This window comes from Periplaneta americana, chromosome 7 (assembly GCF_040183065.1).
Source record: "Periplaneta americana isolate PAMFEO1 chromosome 7, P.americana_PAMFEO1_priV1, whole genome shotgun sequence".
NCBI lineage: Eukaryota > Metazoa > Arthropoda > Insecta > Blattodea > Blattidae > Periplaneta > Periplaneta americana.
In genome coordinates this window covers 137,499,497-137,518,518 of record NC_091123.1, presented here as the reverse complement: position 1 = coordinate 137,518,518, position 19,022 = coordinate 137,499,497, and the positions used below count along the sequence as shown (strand labels likewise).

Sequence of the window (19,022 nt, the reverse complement as noted above, 5' to 3'; positions counted from 1 at the left end):
AGGAGTAGGCTACATGCCAGCACTGGGTTTCCCCTTCTCCCTTCCTCACCTTCACCATCATCCTCATCCATTTCCTACAATACACTTATACGAACAATTATTACACATACACTCATCTAGTCCACACCTGTGGAGTAACGGTCAGCGCGTCTGGCTGTGAAACCAGGTGGCTCGGGTTCGAATCCCGGTCGGGGCAAGTTACCTGGTTGAGGTTTTTTCCGGGGTTTTCCCTCAACCCAATACGAGCAAATGCTGGGTAACTTTCGGTGCTGGACCCCGGACTCATTTCACCGGCATTATCACCTTCATATCATTCAGACGCTAAATAACCTAGATGTTGATACAGCGTCGTAAAATAACCCAATAAAATAAAATAAATACACTCATCTAGTACACGACATTACTTTTCACAGATACACATCATGCAAAACGTGGCCCGCCGAAGTGGTGTGCAACTTGAAAATGGGTCACAGTCCTGCCATCTATCAGCAGTATGTGGAACCCAAATCACGTTAAGTGAAGTGGGTAGGCATTAGACACACACACACACAAAATGCATAATTTTACTAGAAATCAGTAATTTTATTGGATAATTTAGTAGAACAAAACCATTTCAATTGTTTTTTTTTTTTCAATCTAAATCCCAAGTAATAAAATTACTGTTAAATAAGTTGCTGATTAGTAATTCAGTGTGATTATTTTTAGATATGTACAGAACTATAGTAATAATATGGTATGATGTGCATATGCGGTTCCTTCAAATAATGTACAATTTTCTGATAAACATCACAACTCAAGGCTCGACCTCATCTTATCCCTTATTGGAATATTGAAAACCTAGTAACCCTATTTACTACATTTTAAATTCTTTATTAGACAAGGCACATAATGTTTCTTCTTATACAAAACTAGCCATACCTGTGCGCTCCGCTGCACCCGTTAGAAATAAATATAAAGTAATTACAGTTGGGACGGTCGTTCTGTGCCGGTGTGCTTGGTTACTTGAGCAACAGAGTGAGTTTATAGAAACACGTGACTTACCGCCTCGGCTGGGATCTGCAGCGTGTAGTGACATCATCATGCGCAGTTGGTTCCAGGATGTGCGATGAACGGCGCATTCCACTCACAGTTGTCCAGTATCACTTATCACATCACACGTGTTATCATAATAAATACAAACTGATTATAAACATAACATGATATCCATGGTTCAATTATATAGCAATGAAGAGAAACAGGCGCAATCAATATATCTAATCATCAGACAAACTTTCGATACCAGATATATCACCACCATTGTCGTCGTGATTTTCGTTATGATCATCATCTTCATCGTCGTCGCTTTCACTACTGCTGTCTCCGCCCGTAATTATGAAGCTTTCAATTACATTTTCCATAATTCCTTCCTGTTCAATATATTCATCTTCGATTTTTTCAACATGTTCACATACTTTTTCCCATTTTTCTACACTGATGTCATCAACCCGTTGTTGGCACAATTTCATCACTTGCTCTAATTTAAAAGTTGTGTTTTGACCGGCTACCCACTGCTTGATATCTGCCCAAATCAATTCCAATGGATTTAGCTCAGGTGAATACGGCGGCAATCTGAGTACACAATGTCCATTCATAGCTAAGAGATTGTCAATCACGTAAGTTTTATGAAGTGGCTTATGTGTTTTAATGAGCCCGTAAAGCTCCACTTTCAGCATATTTTCCTGAAACTGCACATTGTTTCTTCTAAGCCAGTCCTGCATATCACTTTTCTTTGAATTACTTGAGGGAGCTTTATGCAACTGCACGTTATGGTAAGGTGCGTTATCTATTATAAAAACAGATCTAGGGGGCAAATTCGGAATCAACTTTTCCGTTATCCACTTCTGGTAATTGTTGGCATTCATTTCATGATGGTAGTCTCCAGTTTTCCTGTTCGATTTAAACATCAGAAATGCGCCAGGTACAAAACCCGCTCGACCCCCTGCATGAACAATAATAAGCCTAGGTCCTTTCGAAATAGGCGCCAGTAAACCTGAGGTTTTGTCATCACTCCAATTTTTTGGTCTTGTATGCGTGCTATGAATATACGTTTCATCCTCTTATATTAGAGGCCTACCTTCTTCTCTGTATTTCTTTATTGCGCGTAAATATGATACACGCTGTTCTCGAATATCATGCCATTCCTGTAATACCGCTTTATTATTTCTTGTCTTCTTCCATTTAAACCCCATATCACGCAAAATGATCTTTAAACTTGTACTACCGCCGTTAAAGTTTATGGCATCTTTTAGTTTAGGTAGCAGTTTACTGACAGTGGGCACTGTTTTCTTATTTACATAAAAATTATAAATTGTCTGTCGTATAACTCTTTTATCAAAATCATCAACATCTGTGATGCGTTTCGGTACACGATGAACTTTACCAGGCGTTCCAAAAGAGGTCCCTTCTTCCTCACACTGTTTCCCTTCTTTAATTATCTTTCTTATTGTTCTTTCGGGCACTTTAGTTGCTGCACTCACTCGTTCTTGCACCTTTTTCAGTGGTATTAAAAAGTCTCCAGAAGCTGCTTCACTCTTCATGAAAGAATGTATATTGTTCACAACTTCCCGAGTTTGGCTATGCAGTGTTTTTGCGCCAAGTTTAGACTGAATAGGAGGCATTTCAGTCTACACAAACACACACAACTGCAATTTGCCACGATAATAAATAAACAATATGAATATAAACTAACTAAACTAACAAACAGCAATTATCACGCACGTGGCAGGACGATGTTACACAGCCAAGGCTTTCTGCAAGACTGGCCACTTGCCATATTCTGCGCATGCGCGAGAGTGTAGGCTCACTGGCTAGCTACCACATGATTCTCACTGGCACAGAACGAACGTCCCAACTGTACATAATTAAAACAGGACATTTGATCCAGGGAACATTCGTGTTTGATAGAAATATAAATCGTTTAATATGTTACTTAATTTAAATTGTATTTAAATAATTAAAATGCGATCATTTTGGTCCAGAGAGCACTCATTTGGTCATAAAAATTATTTTAGGAAATACAGGAAACGAATGTACAGAATAGCCTATCAAGTTTTCTGTGCATAAGAAGCTATTTTAATCTTACCTGTCCTCGATTCACTCAGAAGTCACTGTAATAACATTATAGCATTATGTCCATCTAGAGAAACTACACTTTCCAATGGTGAACTAATAATTAATTATACAAATCGGTTAATTTAGCTTCCGATATTATTTCATACAAACACAGAAACATTCTCTGTAGGCTATGTTTCATAGCTTTCGATTGTTGTTGTCCAAGGCCCCTTATAGATGAAGTCATTTGTTTTTTATTTCATTACACTGCCTTAGATGGCGTTATTGTAATTTTGAAACTCATTTATCTCATTAAATATCAGTCCTATCAAAATTTTACATAGAATAAAACTTATCGGAAATTATTTTTAAAGAAACTTTTGTTATATAATATTTTTCGTGAAAATTAATAATAAGGGAGATATTTCGATTTATTTAATTCAGGCCCCCTTATAACCCCCCTTTTAAATAAAATATTTTGAATGTCATATAGCCTAAATTCTAAGTTACAACAAACTTAATTTATATTCCAATTTTCATATAAATTGGTTCAGCCATTATCGCATGAAAAGATAACAAACATCCAGACAGACAGACAGACCGACAGACATACAAACAAAAATTAAAAAAAAAGCGATTTTCGGTTTCAGGGCGATTAATTATATATGTTAGGACCAATTATTTTTGGAAAATCGAAAATTACCAGAAAAATTTCGCCTACAGATTTATTATTAGTATAGATGTTAACAACAAGCTGGTTACACCCAATGTCTTGAAATGAAACTCACTCACTCACTCAACTGTCACTGGTTTTGGGTATGGCTGAAATATTGGAAGCTTGAGAAATTTGTTTGGTAGTAAGGTATCTTAGTTGTATGGTGCTGGTAGATTTTGATTTTGAAGTTCTCTGAAATACGTATTACGTATTAACATTAAAATTTGGGGAAGTGTAAAGTGTGGCACTTGTGGATGTGTCTTGAAGTTCGTTCAATGTAAAAGTGTTTTATGGTGGTGGTGTAGAGGCTTTTATGTATGGTAGGTATAATGTTTGTAGATGTGCACGACATTGACCTTGCAGGAACTCCGTCATTGTGACTCTGATTGTCATACCCCTTCCTGTTTTGAACTTAATATCATCTTGATGTGACACAGATGAGATGTAGACTGGTTGTTAATGTGTGGAATAATTATTACAGAATTTAAGAGAATGTAATTTCTTATACTTAGTGTATGGTTATAAATTTAAATTTGTAAGCACTGTTGTACAGATATCGAAATGTTCATAAATACATTCAAATTCCTATTTTAAATGCCATGTTTTAACAAAATTGGTTTAGAATTATTATCTATTTTTAATTAAAAAGTCGTGCACATCAGGTTTACAAATGGGACAATGAGGAATGCATTTTAATTGGTTTTCGAGACTTTTATTTTCAGTATGTTTGCTGATCTCTTTTTCCATATCTTCTGTCTGGGTTTTTTACTTGACGTGCAGTATAGGGTCATAAAAATATCCTGGAATTTATTAATATATCAGTTGATTCAATACATATACCAATGATATTTGTATTAAAATACCTATGCAAAAACTGATGATTTGTTAAATTTGTTATGTAAGCAACTTTTTTAACTTTTCTGTGATAAATGAAACTATTAAGGTCTGAAGATGGCGAAAATTAAGCCGAGATTAGTTATTAACTAAGGTAAAATGCCACAATAGTGTCAATTAACATAAAGTTAAAAAAGTTATTTATATTGTACAAATTTAATGAATCATTTGTGATACAAGTGTTCAAAGTGTGTAGTCAAGATGCATATGTAAAACCTTGCTAAGTTTTATTCTTACTTTTCCCATGCAATGGTAGTGTCACAGCCACATTGATTTCATACAGTGGAACTGGATTACGTCATTAATTCGTTCCGAAAAACTGCAGCAATAATTATAGAAACATTGATAATCGAATTATTTAAACCCATATTGTTATAGTTACAATTCATACTAAAAATAATATCTAGGAACATGTAAAAGTATTTTTTTTTTGTGGGGGTTATGACTTTGAACAAAATTGTGTACTGATATTACAAGAAATTAATTTCTCAAGGCTATTATCACTGCATTAATTAATTTAATAAGACATTTTTTTAATTAATTGCATTTCTTATAGGACTTTAACAAAAAATCGTAATGAATGTTGTTAAACACAATATTTAAACAGTGAAGTGCTTGTTTCGATGGGTCACCATGTTTATTTATCATAAAGGGTGTGGCAAAACATTCTCCCTATTTTAAAGTTTAAATAAAAAACAGATGTATCAAAATAAGGAACCTGTATTAATACAGATGGTATCTAAACAGTGGGAAATTTAGGTTTACATGCGTTGCCATTCCGTTGTCGCGTTGCCCAGCGTGCTTTTCGGAGACGCTTTCAGATTCTCCCTCATGAGGCAGTTCCAGATCGGAAAACTTGAGACCAAGTGGTGACATGATTAAAAAGGGAGGAGGAAGGCCACGCAGCGTTCGAACTCCAGAAAACATTAATGCAGTAAGGCGTTCATTTCAGCAGTCTCCAAAGAGATTTGCTCGAAAACACGCTAGAGCTCTTCAGTTATCTGATCAGAGTGTGCATCGAATTTTGCACCTTGACTTGCGATTTCATCTCCACAAGATGGTCGTTGTTCAAGAATTGTTTGAACGTGATTATGAAAATCGTGTGAGGTCATGTGCAAACATCCTTCAAAATGTGCCTGAAGAGGCTGTGGTTCTTTTGTGATGAAGGACATTTTCACTTATCGAGATGCGTAAATCATCAAAATTTCTGATATTGGAGTAGACAGAACCCTCGTGAACTTCATGAAAAACGTCTACATAACGACCGTGTTACTGTATGGTGCGCGGTTGCAAGAGTCGGGATACTCGGTCCTTACTTTTTTGAAGACGATGGTGCTACTGTGACAGTAAACTCTCAGCGGTACACTTTTATGATCAACAGTTTTTTGGCACCAAGACTCAATGCGCTGCAGTTTGACCAGGTATGGTTTCAGCAGGACGGAGCCACCTCTCACACAACTCAGATTTCTCTCCAAGTCCTGAGACAGATGTTTCCTGGACATTTAATTTCTTCATGTGGTGACGTCCCCTGGCCAGCACGATCACAGACCTTGCACCCTGCGATTTTTTTCTATGGGGGCATCTTAAGGCTGAGGTGTTCAAACATCGGCCGAGGACTTTGCCAGACCTAAGAAATGCAATACAGGAAGAAATTGGTCTTATTCCTCAAGAAATGCTAGTTAGAGTGATGCAGAATTTCGGAAGTCGCATTCAACAATGTATTGATAATGTAAGACACCATTTGAGAGAGATGTTATTCAAAAAATGAAAAATTCCCACTGTTTAGATACCATTCATATTAATAAAGTTTCCTTATTTTGATCCATCTGTTTTTTATTTAAACTTTAAATGAGGGAGGATGTTTTGCCGCACCCTTTATTTTGATATTGAAATTAACAGTTAACACACTCCTTAATCTCTACATCACAAGGACAGTGGACCTACGAAAGGAAACACTTGGACATTTAACTAGATGCTCAAGACTACATACGTTAATCGTCTAAGAGAAACACACTGGTACAAGATCCAGAAAAAATGACGATTAGTTGAACTTGGATGATAATGAAATTTAATGGTGTTAAATAGTGAACGATGGTTAATAAAAAAATGACAGTCTCAGCTTTACTGTATACTATGGCGGTGATGACAACATTAAGTGTTTCTCAGATAGGAAGTGGGATCCATTCAGCAAGAAGTTCATTGTGCACTATGACATGTGAAATTCTTAAGAATCGTGTAAATTTCTTTGTATAGTACGTAGTAAGTAAAGTGCCTATTGAGAGATACAAATAACTTCATTTACTCAGTTTAAAGAAATGGATAAGGAATAGAAATCTGTAAGAAAAACTTTGGACAATTGGGGAGCCTGTGGATTGCATCAGAGTGCAGAAAGATCTATTGCTCGTCAGATTGAAATTTTGGTGATCATAGCCTTCCTATTGATTTATCCTTCACAACAATTTCAATTTCTTTAATCTGAATAAATCACAAAGTAATTGTTTTGTCAGTTGGATCTTCTCTTTCGTACATACGTAGAAATATACGAGGGTCACTCCAAAAGTAATGCACAACATTTTTTAAAATTAATTTTTTGTTCTACACCTTTGCAATTTATGGAGGTCATAGATACATCCTTCCCGCTTGTATTCAAATGTAATTTAAGTCATTCCTGTGAGTGGTGCCATGATAGCACTCCTTCAAGATGGCTGCTGTTCTTGACATTCATCAGAAGCAACGTACTGTTATCGAGTTTCTGTGCTGTGAGAACGAGACAGTGAGAAACATTCACAAGAGGTTGAAAAAGGTGTATGGAGATGCAGCTGTCGATCGCAGTACAGTTAGTCAGTGGGCAAGCAGATTATCTGGTGAAATAGGGCACGCCAATATTCAGGATACTCCTCACAGCAGCAAACCCTGCACTTTACGAAGTCCTGACAATGTGCAGTGGGTTAGCAATATGATTGTGGCTGACAAACGCGTAACAGTGAAAGAATTGTCACTCCAAGTTGGAATAGAAGAAGCTAGTGTGTGCAGAATATTGAAACAGTTGGGGTTAAAAAAGATTTGTGCCAGATGGGTTCCGAGGATGTTGACAGAAGTCAACAAAGAAACCCAAAAAAACAGTGTGCAGCGAACTTTTGGACCAATATGAGAATGGTGAAGAGGACTTTCTTGCAAGAATTGTAACAGGGTTATGAAACATGGCTCCACCATTTTGAACCAGGGACAAAGATGCAGACAATGGACTGGCCCCATGCAAATTCACCAAAGAAAAATAAATTCAAAACTGCGTCTTTGGCAGGAAAAGTTATGGCTATTGTGTTTTTCGATTCAGAAGGCTCTTGCTTGTGGACATCATGCCACATGGAACCACCATTAATTTTTACACGTATGTGGCAACTCTCAAGAAACTTCAAGTTCAACTGAGTTGTGTTCGACCATATTGCGAGAAGCAGGATGTTCTGCTATTGCACAGCAACGCACAGCCACATGTCAATCATAAGACCACAGACCAGATCAGAAAACTTACCTTATAGTCCTGATCTAGCACCATGCAATTACCATCTCTTTGGTAAACTGAAGGAATTCCTTCACGGAATGAGGTTTGAAGATGACGACTCCCTTGTGGATGCTGCTAAAGAGTGGTTTAGACATGTTGGTCCAGACTTTTACCATTCAGGTATACGGACTCCCATTCCAAGGTGGCATAATGCAGTTGAAAGGGATGGGGATTATGTGGAAAAGTGACATTTTGTTCCTAAAGGATGTATCTACATTCTGTGAAAATAGCAAAGCTGTAGGATAAAAATGTAATTTTTAAATAAATGTTGTGCATTACTTTTGGAGTGATCCTTATACGATAAATGTTCACAACTGATTTAAACTTGAAGCACAACACATACTTACTTGGACGCCATTTCCTGTTTCCTAATGTCCTGACATATTTTGATGTGAGCGCATTGCTAATAAGTAGGGATCCAATTCATGGTGAATAAAAATCTTAAATTTCGGTATTAAAATTTTGTTAATTTCGGTGTTATTTCACATTTAAAAAATATAACTTTTGACTCTCATCATGCAAAATACATTACTGTATATTCCTACAAAGATAGAGATCTGTATCATCAAGAGAATTTTAAGGATCTTCTTATAGTTTAACAATACAGTTTTCTAGGAGAAATTTGTGTAACATTCTCCCATGCTGTATGAAAATAATATAAACTAAGAGACACCACTAAACATTCAGGCAATTTCTACTTCATATTTAAAAATAAAGTGACTCATAAAACAGTTTGGTTATTAGCTTCAAAATTCTGTATTGAAATAGGGTTTGAATATTACGTTAAAAATTTTGTACATATTAGTTCATATATTAATCACAATTTTTAAAGAAAATACCACTACCTAATTAAAACAAGTTTAAATATTCAGGAACAAATCAGATAGGACATCCCATATCATATCCATCTCGGATATTTTTTGGGCACTTTAAATTAAAATGTCGTAAAAAAAATAAAAACTTCTTTTGAAGAACACAAATTTCGAATAAATTCGTTTAAAAAAAATCGCATATACTGAAAATTTCGCGAGTTTAAATTCGTGATATTTTGAAACATGAAATATTTGCTTTTATCAGCTGAAAAATCATATTTTGCGAATCTGTGGTTTGTGAAAACTATTTACTTCTATTAATAAGTGTCTCAACGATCACTGTGATTATGACATCATAACTCTGTGTGAAATACAAGTATAAAACTTGTCGATTTTTTATATATGCAATAAAAACATGGTTATAGTAGAATGTAATAGTTGTCTGTATCGAATTTACTGATATGCTAATTACTGCAAGTCCTGAAATTATTTTTCAATGACTCTGTATATGAAAACACATGTTTTGAAACTTGTTTTACTGGAACTCAAGACACTAGCATAATATTAACCTTCACCACAATTTGTATTAAACTATGGGATCATATTCATGCTGTGATTGTAGTATCATTATTGGTTCAGTTACTTTAAAGAATGTGTAAATTAATGTGTCATCTTGTACTGAACCATTCACATTACGTATTGAAGTTAATCAAATTTAAATGCAATGAGTAACAAGTTATTTTTAACTTTGAAATGTCAAGTGGAGCAAGGAGATTCAGTGGCAATGTATATAAGAGAATGAAAGTTTTTCCAGAACAATTACTCAAGCACATACACAGACATACATGCTTAGATACAAACTCATGCACAAGCATTGTGAACTGCCTGTGAATACGTCATTGCCTTAATACTGTACAGAATGTCTCTAAATTCGCACACGTGGCCTACACTGGATAAATATGGAGACGAACATGTTAGTGAGAAAATTTCGTCCAAAGAATTTTTAATTGTTTGAAATTTGCAAATAAATGTTACTCCTGTGATCGTAGCTCAAGCTATCATGTGCTGCTTTAAAACTAAATGTTTATATATATTATTTTAATGTACCGAAGTACATATGATATTTCCATGCAGATATTCTGCGTCATCATACGATGAAAGAGTAATGGAACGGAGAAAAATTCTCTCCGGCACCGGGATTTGAACCCGGGTTTTCAGCTCTACGTGCTGATGCTTTATCCACTAAGCCACACTGGATACCCACCCCGGCGCCGGACAGAATTGTCTCAGATTAAGTTCCAACTCTTGGGTTCCCTCTAGTGGCCGCCCTCTGCACTACATCATAGATGTCTATTAACGTTCCATTACTCTTTCATCGTATGATGATGCAGAATATCTGCATGGAAATATCATATGTACTGCGGTACATTAAAATAATATATGATATGCGTAAATCACTTCGTGATGTAAGACAGCGCTTATTCTGTCGGATCTCGGCCAACTAGTCACTCACAACGAGTGCACCTCAGCACATGTGTGGACTTCAGTCCTACGTTCATAGACATCTATGATGTAGTGCAGAGGGCGGCCACTAGAGGGAACCCAAGAGTTGGAACTTAATCTGAGACGATTCTGTCCGGCGCCGGGGTGGGTATCCGGTGTGGTTTAGTGGATAAAGCATCAACACGTAGAGCTGAAAACCTGGGTTCAAATCCTGGCGCCGGAGAGAATTTTTCTCCATTCCATTGCTCTTTCATCGTAAATGTTTATAGTTCAAACAACTTCCCTCTTTTTTTTTTCTTTTCCTTTTTTTGTTTTAATTATTATTCTGTAACGTACAAATTATTTCTGTATTGCATTATGTTCCTTCGTAATAAATTATTGTTCATCAATTTCTTGTTAGTTACAGTAATTGATACAATAAACATTACATTACAGTAGACTACTAACACATTCTATGTTGTGCAGTCTTGCCTAATTCTGCAATTAACAATTCTTCAGACGAAATTTTGTGACTAACATTTTCGTCTCTGTTTTCATCCAGAATTTACACAATGTAACTCGTGTGCATGAATTACAGGACACTCTGTATAATATTACGGAATTTGAGTTTTCGAACATTTTCATAATTAAATTAGTAAAGGAAACTTTATACTACTTTTAGCATTTGTGTGTTTAAGATGGTTGGACTATACAGGGTGAACCCTAAGTAATGTCATACTTTCAAGGGGTTATTCTCTGAGATATTTAAAACAAAGTTTAATACAATTTTGCTCGTTTTGCTTCCTTTTCGAGACAAAAATTATTTTACGTGAAATATTTCATTGTGTGTTTTGGGAAAGCTACTGAATTAATTCGAAATATGCTCGGTCAATTTAAGAGTGCAGTGTATTATGACAGTAAATGATGAAAGAATTTTAGTTTTGTCCTTTAAATGTGTAGAAATTTATCTGAACAAATGTAACTTTTCGTTCTGGAAAGGAATTTTAAAATGTTACATTTGTTCGGATCAAATTTCTGCACATTTGAAGATCAAAACTCAAATTTTTTCAATCATTTATTATCATAATAGCCTGTTCTCTAAAATTGACTGAGCATATTGGGAATTAAACCAATGGCTTTCCCAAAACACGCTATGAAATGTTTCATATAAAACAATTTTTATTTCGAAAAGGAAGAAAAACAAGGGAAATTGTATTAAACTTTTATGTTTAAAATATCTCAAAGAATAACTCCCTGAAATTAATGACATTACTTACGGTCCATCTGTATACACAAACAAGATATTAGCGAGTATGTTACAGTTTATTAATGAAAACACAAAACGTTTCTTGCAGTATTCAAATCAAGATAGATGAGGGACATGGTTTCTTCGTTCTCCAAAAATAGTATGTTCATTTATTTTACAGCATTTTTTAGTTACAGTATATCCATTGCAGTTACCATCAGCTGTCATCCATAAAGTTCTTAACTGAATTAAGAATTAATGTAAAGTCAACTACCATTTCATCATGCTTAATTTTCAATCAATTGCTGTATACAAATACTTCTTTTTTTCCATTTGTAACAGAAATACATTAGATTTTTAGAAGATAAAAATATACAAATAACTACAAACATCACAATATTCAGCCTCTGTTACTTCAGAATTGTAACATATGTGTTCGCTTCATTTTGTATTCATCAGCTGACATGTTACAAAATATTATGACTTACAATATGTTATTCTAAAATTACATATTGATATTACGTAGAAATATACCTTTACATTGCTGAGCACCAGAATTTATTTAATTCTCTAAACTTTAAAAGTCGACTATTACATTGCTTGTAATTCAGATTCTTTTGTAAAACAATTTTCTAAGACACTGGAAGTTCAAATATTAAATATTTTCTAATACTGTGTTAGATTCTGTAAACTTATTTAATGAAACAATATAAAAATCTGTCTGCTATTGCATTGTTTCTAAAATCTGCTAGATTTATGTTTTAAATTCTGTAGATTACCATCAACTACTGAGTTGCTTTTCTAAGTCAGTTATTATAAACCCTCACTCAAATTCTTTGAGTTACCTTATTTAATTTATTGAAAAATACATGTTAGAAATGTAAACTTGTATATCAATAAGATGTTTTAAAATTGTTTTATAATTGCTGGACTAGAAGGAGGGAAGCTTGACAGAGTTCATAACAAATTACATGGAACAATTCTTTAGTATTTGTACCACCTTTATTTGCTTCTGGAATCATATTTTTCTTTCTTGTTCCTTTCTCTGTGAGCTTTTTGTCTAATTTTAAATGCCAGTAATTTATTTATTGACAGCTTGTGGATTTGTTGAAAAAACAGGTAGAGTTAAAATCTCTGCCTTGAGAGAAAATGCTCTTATCAAGATAAATTGAGATTGTTGTGCTCATTTTATGCTAATCAGTCTGAGTATATTGATAATTAATCCATTATTGGCAACAGGCCATGACTGTTTGGCCAAACACCTGCATAGAATTGGAATATATCAGTCCCCTAACTGCCCATTGTGCAACTCAAACCAAGCAATGGATTCGGAACACCTCAAAATTTGTGCTTCAGTGGCTGACCATGATAATATCTTTGAAAAATATTGGAGTGCAAGAGGTCAAATGACTTTATTGTCAAATGCCTGGCATTAGAAAACAACAATAACTACTTTGTTTTTAATTTCACTAAATTCAGAAGAGTAATTTGAGGCATTAGTTGAACAAGAAAACGTTGTAGGAAGCATATAGCCTACATGTTATATGTGTAAACACTTCCACAGTAGTTTACATTCCCTTACACGCTTTAGATTGTACTTAAATTACTGAAAACAATAAATTTGGTATGTAGTTTTTTTTTAAGTTTGCAAGATTTGCGGTAAAATAAATCCCTACTTTCGTTCCTTTCATTTAAGTTGGCACAAGAAATTTGTTACAGTTTGTTTTTCTATATATCATGTGCTGATTTTCAAATGGGAGCGTCTGATGCTTGTTTTTCATTGATGACGTCATTGATCCATTTGCCGAGCCTAACCAAAGCATTCTAACATAGTACATGCTTGTGTTTTGTTTATTAACACACAACGAAAGCAAATGAGATTAAACTTGTCACAAAAAACTGATCCCATTTGCAAATTAACACAGGATAGTACATTACATTGATGCAAAATATATGTGAAACAAATTCACCAAACTTGAACATTATCTTTATGTTCAACATGACCTCATTTCATCTCATAACCCTTCAAGTTGCATCCCTTGATTGGCGACCAATCTATGACACATATTTTCAGATAATGTGTTGCACACACAACTGCAGGATTCCTGTTTTGATTTTCACTATGGTGTCTACACCTTTTCCAGCTGCTTTCAGAAAATATAAATTTTATATCAGATTAATAAAGTGAATTTCAGAAAAGGTCAGATGTAATTCAGATTTTTCAATTGTAAATCAGCATCATGTGTAAATATTATGTATCGACTACTTGTACAGAATGAACAAAGCCTTGTTACTAACTTTTAAACTTTTCACGTTGATATTTATAATTACAGGCATTCTTATTTAGCATAAACGATAAATGGGACCAAAAAATATATTTAAGCAGTGGCGTATACTGGTTAAAGGGTTTGGGCTACCGCTGACCCTATTATTACACAAAATATATCTAACAATTACTTTAATTTTAATTACTATGGTAAAACTAATAATACAAAATTATTACATTATGTTATATTATAAACTTTTTCTTTTGTAATTTCCTTGGGCTACCGCCGGTAGCCCCGGTAGCCCGCAAAATACGCCCCTGTATTTAAGCTATTTGAAGGTATTTTTACAGATCATGTGATTGTGATTAGTAAAATATCGACATTTAGCGAATTATAGCGAAAAGTTCAATCTAAAGCGAAACTGACTCATTTTGCGAAAAACGCGAATTTCTAGCTATAAGTTATTCATAGAAAATAAGATTCAAATTTTTTCCAAGTTTATGTGTGTGAAGTGGGGGGGGGGGGGGAATTTTCCAGCTTGACAAAAATATAAATAGTTAACAGAACATGACGTCCTTAGTTCCAGGACATACCACTGGGTGGCAATTAGCCTTTTCCTGCATATTGTAATGCGAACAAAAGACGACTCTTCAGTCGGTGGTGTGGAGCAAGGACTTAAGATTGTCATATTGGAATGGCCGAATGGGTTTTGAAAGAAACCTAACACAACCATGACGAGATTATTATTTTTTTAATTTGCTGTTTTGTGTTTAAATTCTATCAATCAGACCACGTATTTCTTTAACTGACCATTGGTAGGCGTAGAGTAAATTGGCTTTTATGGTTTAGTAAGAATTGAGTAATTCGTGAGTAACTACCTACTAGATAATATTAATAATATATTAATAAAATTGTAAGTATTGTATTTTTTTTTTATTTCCATTCCTGAAACATTTAAGATAATATAATGATAACAGCCAAAAACTATCTATGATTGGATATCAGGACGAAGACAGAAGGGAAGACCTAGGAAATCGTGGTCAGAGGAGATGTTGGCGACAATGAAAGAGGACTGGAAGTAGAGGAGGCATAGGACAGGACTCTGTGAAGAATGGGAACAGTGAGGCAACATTCAATCATATGCCTAAAATCGTCATCATAGTGATAATTTTCATAATGCTTTTTATCAAATATTTCGATGAAATAAAGTGAAAGTAAAGTGATAGTACAGATAATTTTTGCGAAAAGATGCGAAAAGTAATCTTCTTTTCTCGAAATTGAGAAAAAAAATTAATGCGAAAAAATAATGCTTCTGTTTATAAAATACAATCACATAAACAAATCATCCAGTTGTCATGACTACTAAAGAAATGATCTTTTCAGAATTTCAGTTTTATTGCATGGTCTGAATAAAATTACATCAATTGGTAAATCTCAATTACATTTAATCGATATTTTTTAATTACATCTAATGCTTTCTGAAATACAGTTGATGTTCTCTGAAATTTATTTAATTAATCTGACATACAGTTGATGCTTTCTGAATTACTATTGATCTTTCCTGAATTATAGCTGAAAAGGTGTAAATCCTTTGGTATAGTAATCTTCTTTCTAGGAACTCTGCATGAAAATATTACCAAAAACTGAAAGGTACTCTACGAGATCATGCAACACATTCATGGTCTACAAACATAAGGTACAAAAGAAAAGAAAAGGAAAAAAAAATGGAAACTAAGTGAAATGAGTAGAAAGAATGCAGTATTGGTAATTAATTTACCGGACGTGAGATGTGACTGTGTAAACACAGTGTATGGTTAAGATGGTACTATATATATACAAGCTATTTAACATCTGCAAGGAAGGAAAAAAAAAAAGTACTTATTTAAAACAGTTTCTTGCTCTGTGAAGGACTAAACATTGGAAAGCTGTGTCTTCTTCTTCTCCTTGTTTCTTGTTGAATTGCCTCCCAAACGTCATGAAGACGGAAATGTGTCTGTTTCACTACCTGGCTATCAATCTACAGTATGTGATTCATTTTTAAGCCAGCTACACACATTCAAGTAAGCATTTCCATTTTTTACTGTGCTCTGGTCATGAGACATAAGCATTGCACCGACAAAACATAATAAAAACCCCATATATTTTGGAACTGGCTGGTTTCTGGACTTACGTTTATTAGGACTTTTTGCATTTTTCATTTTTCTCTGCTCATCCTTGTAATTTGTACCTATAATTTGTGAAACACCTATCTGAAAGTGAATTTTGTTTATAAAAAATAAAGTCAAAAGAATACCACGATTGACTGTATATTGTTGCTGCACCTCCAAAATCTGCAATGTGTTTTTAAAAAGATTTTGCAGGACAAAGAAAGAAGCATAGCCACTTTTAATTCCGTGGATTTTCAAAGCTGCTGTCGGTATAATTTCTTCATTTTTCTTGTAATGATTGAAATTATACCGAAAGTAGCTTTGAAGATCAAGGAAATTAAAAATGGCAATTCTTTTTTCTTTGTCCTGCAAAATCTTTAAAAAAACAGCGGATTTTGGAGGCACTACAATGATGTGTGTTTAGTTTTTGTAAATACTGTTTACACCACATTGGTATTGGAGTGCAAGAGGTCAAATGACTTTATTGTCAAATGCCTGGCATTAGAAAACAACATTTATTTTTGCAGTAGTTTTTACTCTTCATAGCTTTAGTAAGCCAGCAATAGAGAACATAGCGTCGTAGGTTGAGATCATAATGATCAAAACTGACATGCCTACCTGAATGTGTGGGGAGAGTACTTCAGTTTTTCTGGTAGCCTGTACAGATAAAACTGACAAGCTTACCTGAACGTATGTAGCTAGCTTTATGTTCCATGAAGAGCAGTTGTACTTAAGAAGAGAAAAAACAGCCAAAATTCTGTTACTGCGTTTGTGTCAAGTTGGTCAACAGTGCAAATATGCAACTTGAAGGGGTTGTGAAATGGATGTGATATTGGACATCCCAACCACTAAAGACAATATTCCATTCCTTTGTGATTTCATATTACACATCGTTTGTACCATTTTCGTCAATAACAAATATGACAACAAAAAACAAACAGTGACATATTTCTTGCACCACTTTGTATTAACATACCATTCGGAATGAGGTACTTTTTTTGAGTAAGTGTATAAATGTATACGATATTGTATGATTTCAGCGCGAAATACTGTTTTAATGTAATTGATGTTGTCACCTTGCTTATGATGAAATGTTGAATGGTTTTCATTATATTTTGCAGTGGAGCATCGATTATCTGAATCCCAGCCATCCGAACACACACAACATCAGTAAGTGAAAGTTATTCTTACTGTGTTAGCTTACGCTTTAAATTTGCATGTGTAACTTCTAGTGCATGGTGAACATTTGCTGCTTCCCGGGTGCAGTAGTCTAATACAGAATAAGGAAGAAAGGCATTGGAAAAATAAATCATATACAAATTATTAGGAATAGTTTCATTGCAAAAGTTCAGTTTATAACCTGAACATACTTTTTCACCTGTTAAAAAATACGATTCTACTAAGTATTTGGAATTAAATTAATATAACGTTCCTTCTTGTTCTGATTTGCTTTTTTTTTTTTTTTTTTTTTATAAGCTGAATGGTTCTGTGGCGGTGTTTTCAGGCTCAATGCTTTCATTATTGCAGGTTAAACACAGATATACACACATTCACACATGTTTTCTGTTTTTGTACTTCACAAGGTGATGGCATATTGTTTCATGTGACAGATGGAATACGAATATGGATGACTTGACAGTTTTACCTAGGATCCTGGAAGGGGGTTAATATAAGCACCACATGCTGTCTGACAGCAAAATAAAACATTTAATTCAAGAAACTTCAAATCATTACTTCATACCTATAACATATAAAATAGTTATGAATGATCTGCAATGAGAAATAATTTTATTTGGGAAACTGTTTCCTTAATTTAATTTTTTTGAGGATGTTTCATTCGAAGTTTACTAAATAAGTAATATTGAATATATATATATATATATATATATATATATATATGATTTCCTTAGAAGATTGTACCAATTTAACCTATTGCAGGTATTTGTATTACATATTGCAATTGATTAACTTTTTATTAATAAGCATTCTAGATTTTTTGTTGTAGTTTTATTCCAGGATTTTGTTGCTTCTGTTTTTTGATTCTACCTTTCCATTTTTTTTTTATTTCATTCATTTCCTTTCCTCCTTCCATTTTCCACCTCTTCTTTTTCCCTTACCTCTTCTCTTACCTCTTCTCATTTTCTCTTCCTGTTTTTTTTCATTCTCTCTTCCTTTATTTTTCATTTTCTCTTCGTTGCGTATATTTTTCATTCTTTCCCATTTTTTTCATTATCTTCCTATCTTTTTCATTCTATCTTTATCATTATCTCTCCCTATATTTAACCTCGTCTTATCTTTTTCATTCTTTCTTCATGTCTTTTCATTCTCTCTTCCTGTCTCTTTCATTCTCTCTTCATGTCTTTTTCATTCTGTCTTCCTGTCTTTTTCATTCTCTCTTCCTGTCTTTTTTTGTTCTCTCTTCCTGTCTTTTTATTTCTCTTTTACTATCTTTTTAATTCTCTTTTTTTCATTCTCTCTTCTTATCGTTTACATCCTCTCTTCCTATCTTTCGCATTATCTCTTCTTACCCTTTACATTATCTCTTCCTACCTTTTACATTTTCTCTTCCTATCTTTTTCATTCTCTCTCCCTGTCTTTTGCATTCTGTCTTCCTACATTTTTCATTCTCTTTTCCGATCTCTTTCATTCATTCTTCTTTGTTTTCCATTCATTCTTTTTTATTGTACTCCTATGTTTTTCATTCTGTATTTTTCATTCTCTCTTTCTTCCTATATATTTTTTCAGTCTCTCTTTATATTATTTTTCACTCTCTCTTTTTATATATATTTCATTCTCTCTTTCTTTATATT

At 34.0% G+C, this 19,022-nt stretch overlaps 1 protein-coding gene across 6 annotated transcripts in view; it reads left to right on the top strand.

The window, feature by feature from the left end:
• fus (epithelial splicing regulatory protein fusilli) overlaps positions 1–19,022 on the top strand; it is a 544,142-nt gene that overhangs the window by 506,652 nt on the left and 18,468 nt on the right. For 2 of the 6 annotated variants that reach the window (XR_011333184.1, XR_011333185.1), the window contains exons 13-14: positions 11,908–11,958; positions 17,334–17,382. The exons of 2 other annotated variants lie outside the window; for them this stretch is intronic. Coding sequence is in view for 2 of the 4 variants with exons in the window: in XM_069831351.1 (XP_069687452.1) it covers positions 17,334–17,382 (49 nt within the window). In the remaining 2 variants the exon portion in view is untranslated. The remainder of the gene's footprint in view (positions 1–11,907; positions 11,959–17,333; positions 17,383–19,022) is intronic. 2 more of the 6 variants (XM_069831351.1, XM_069831353.1) reach the window with 1 other exon arrangement.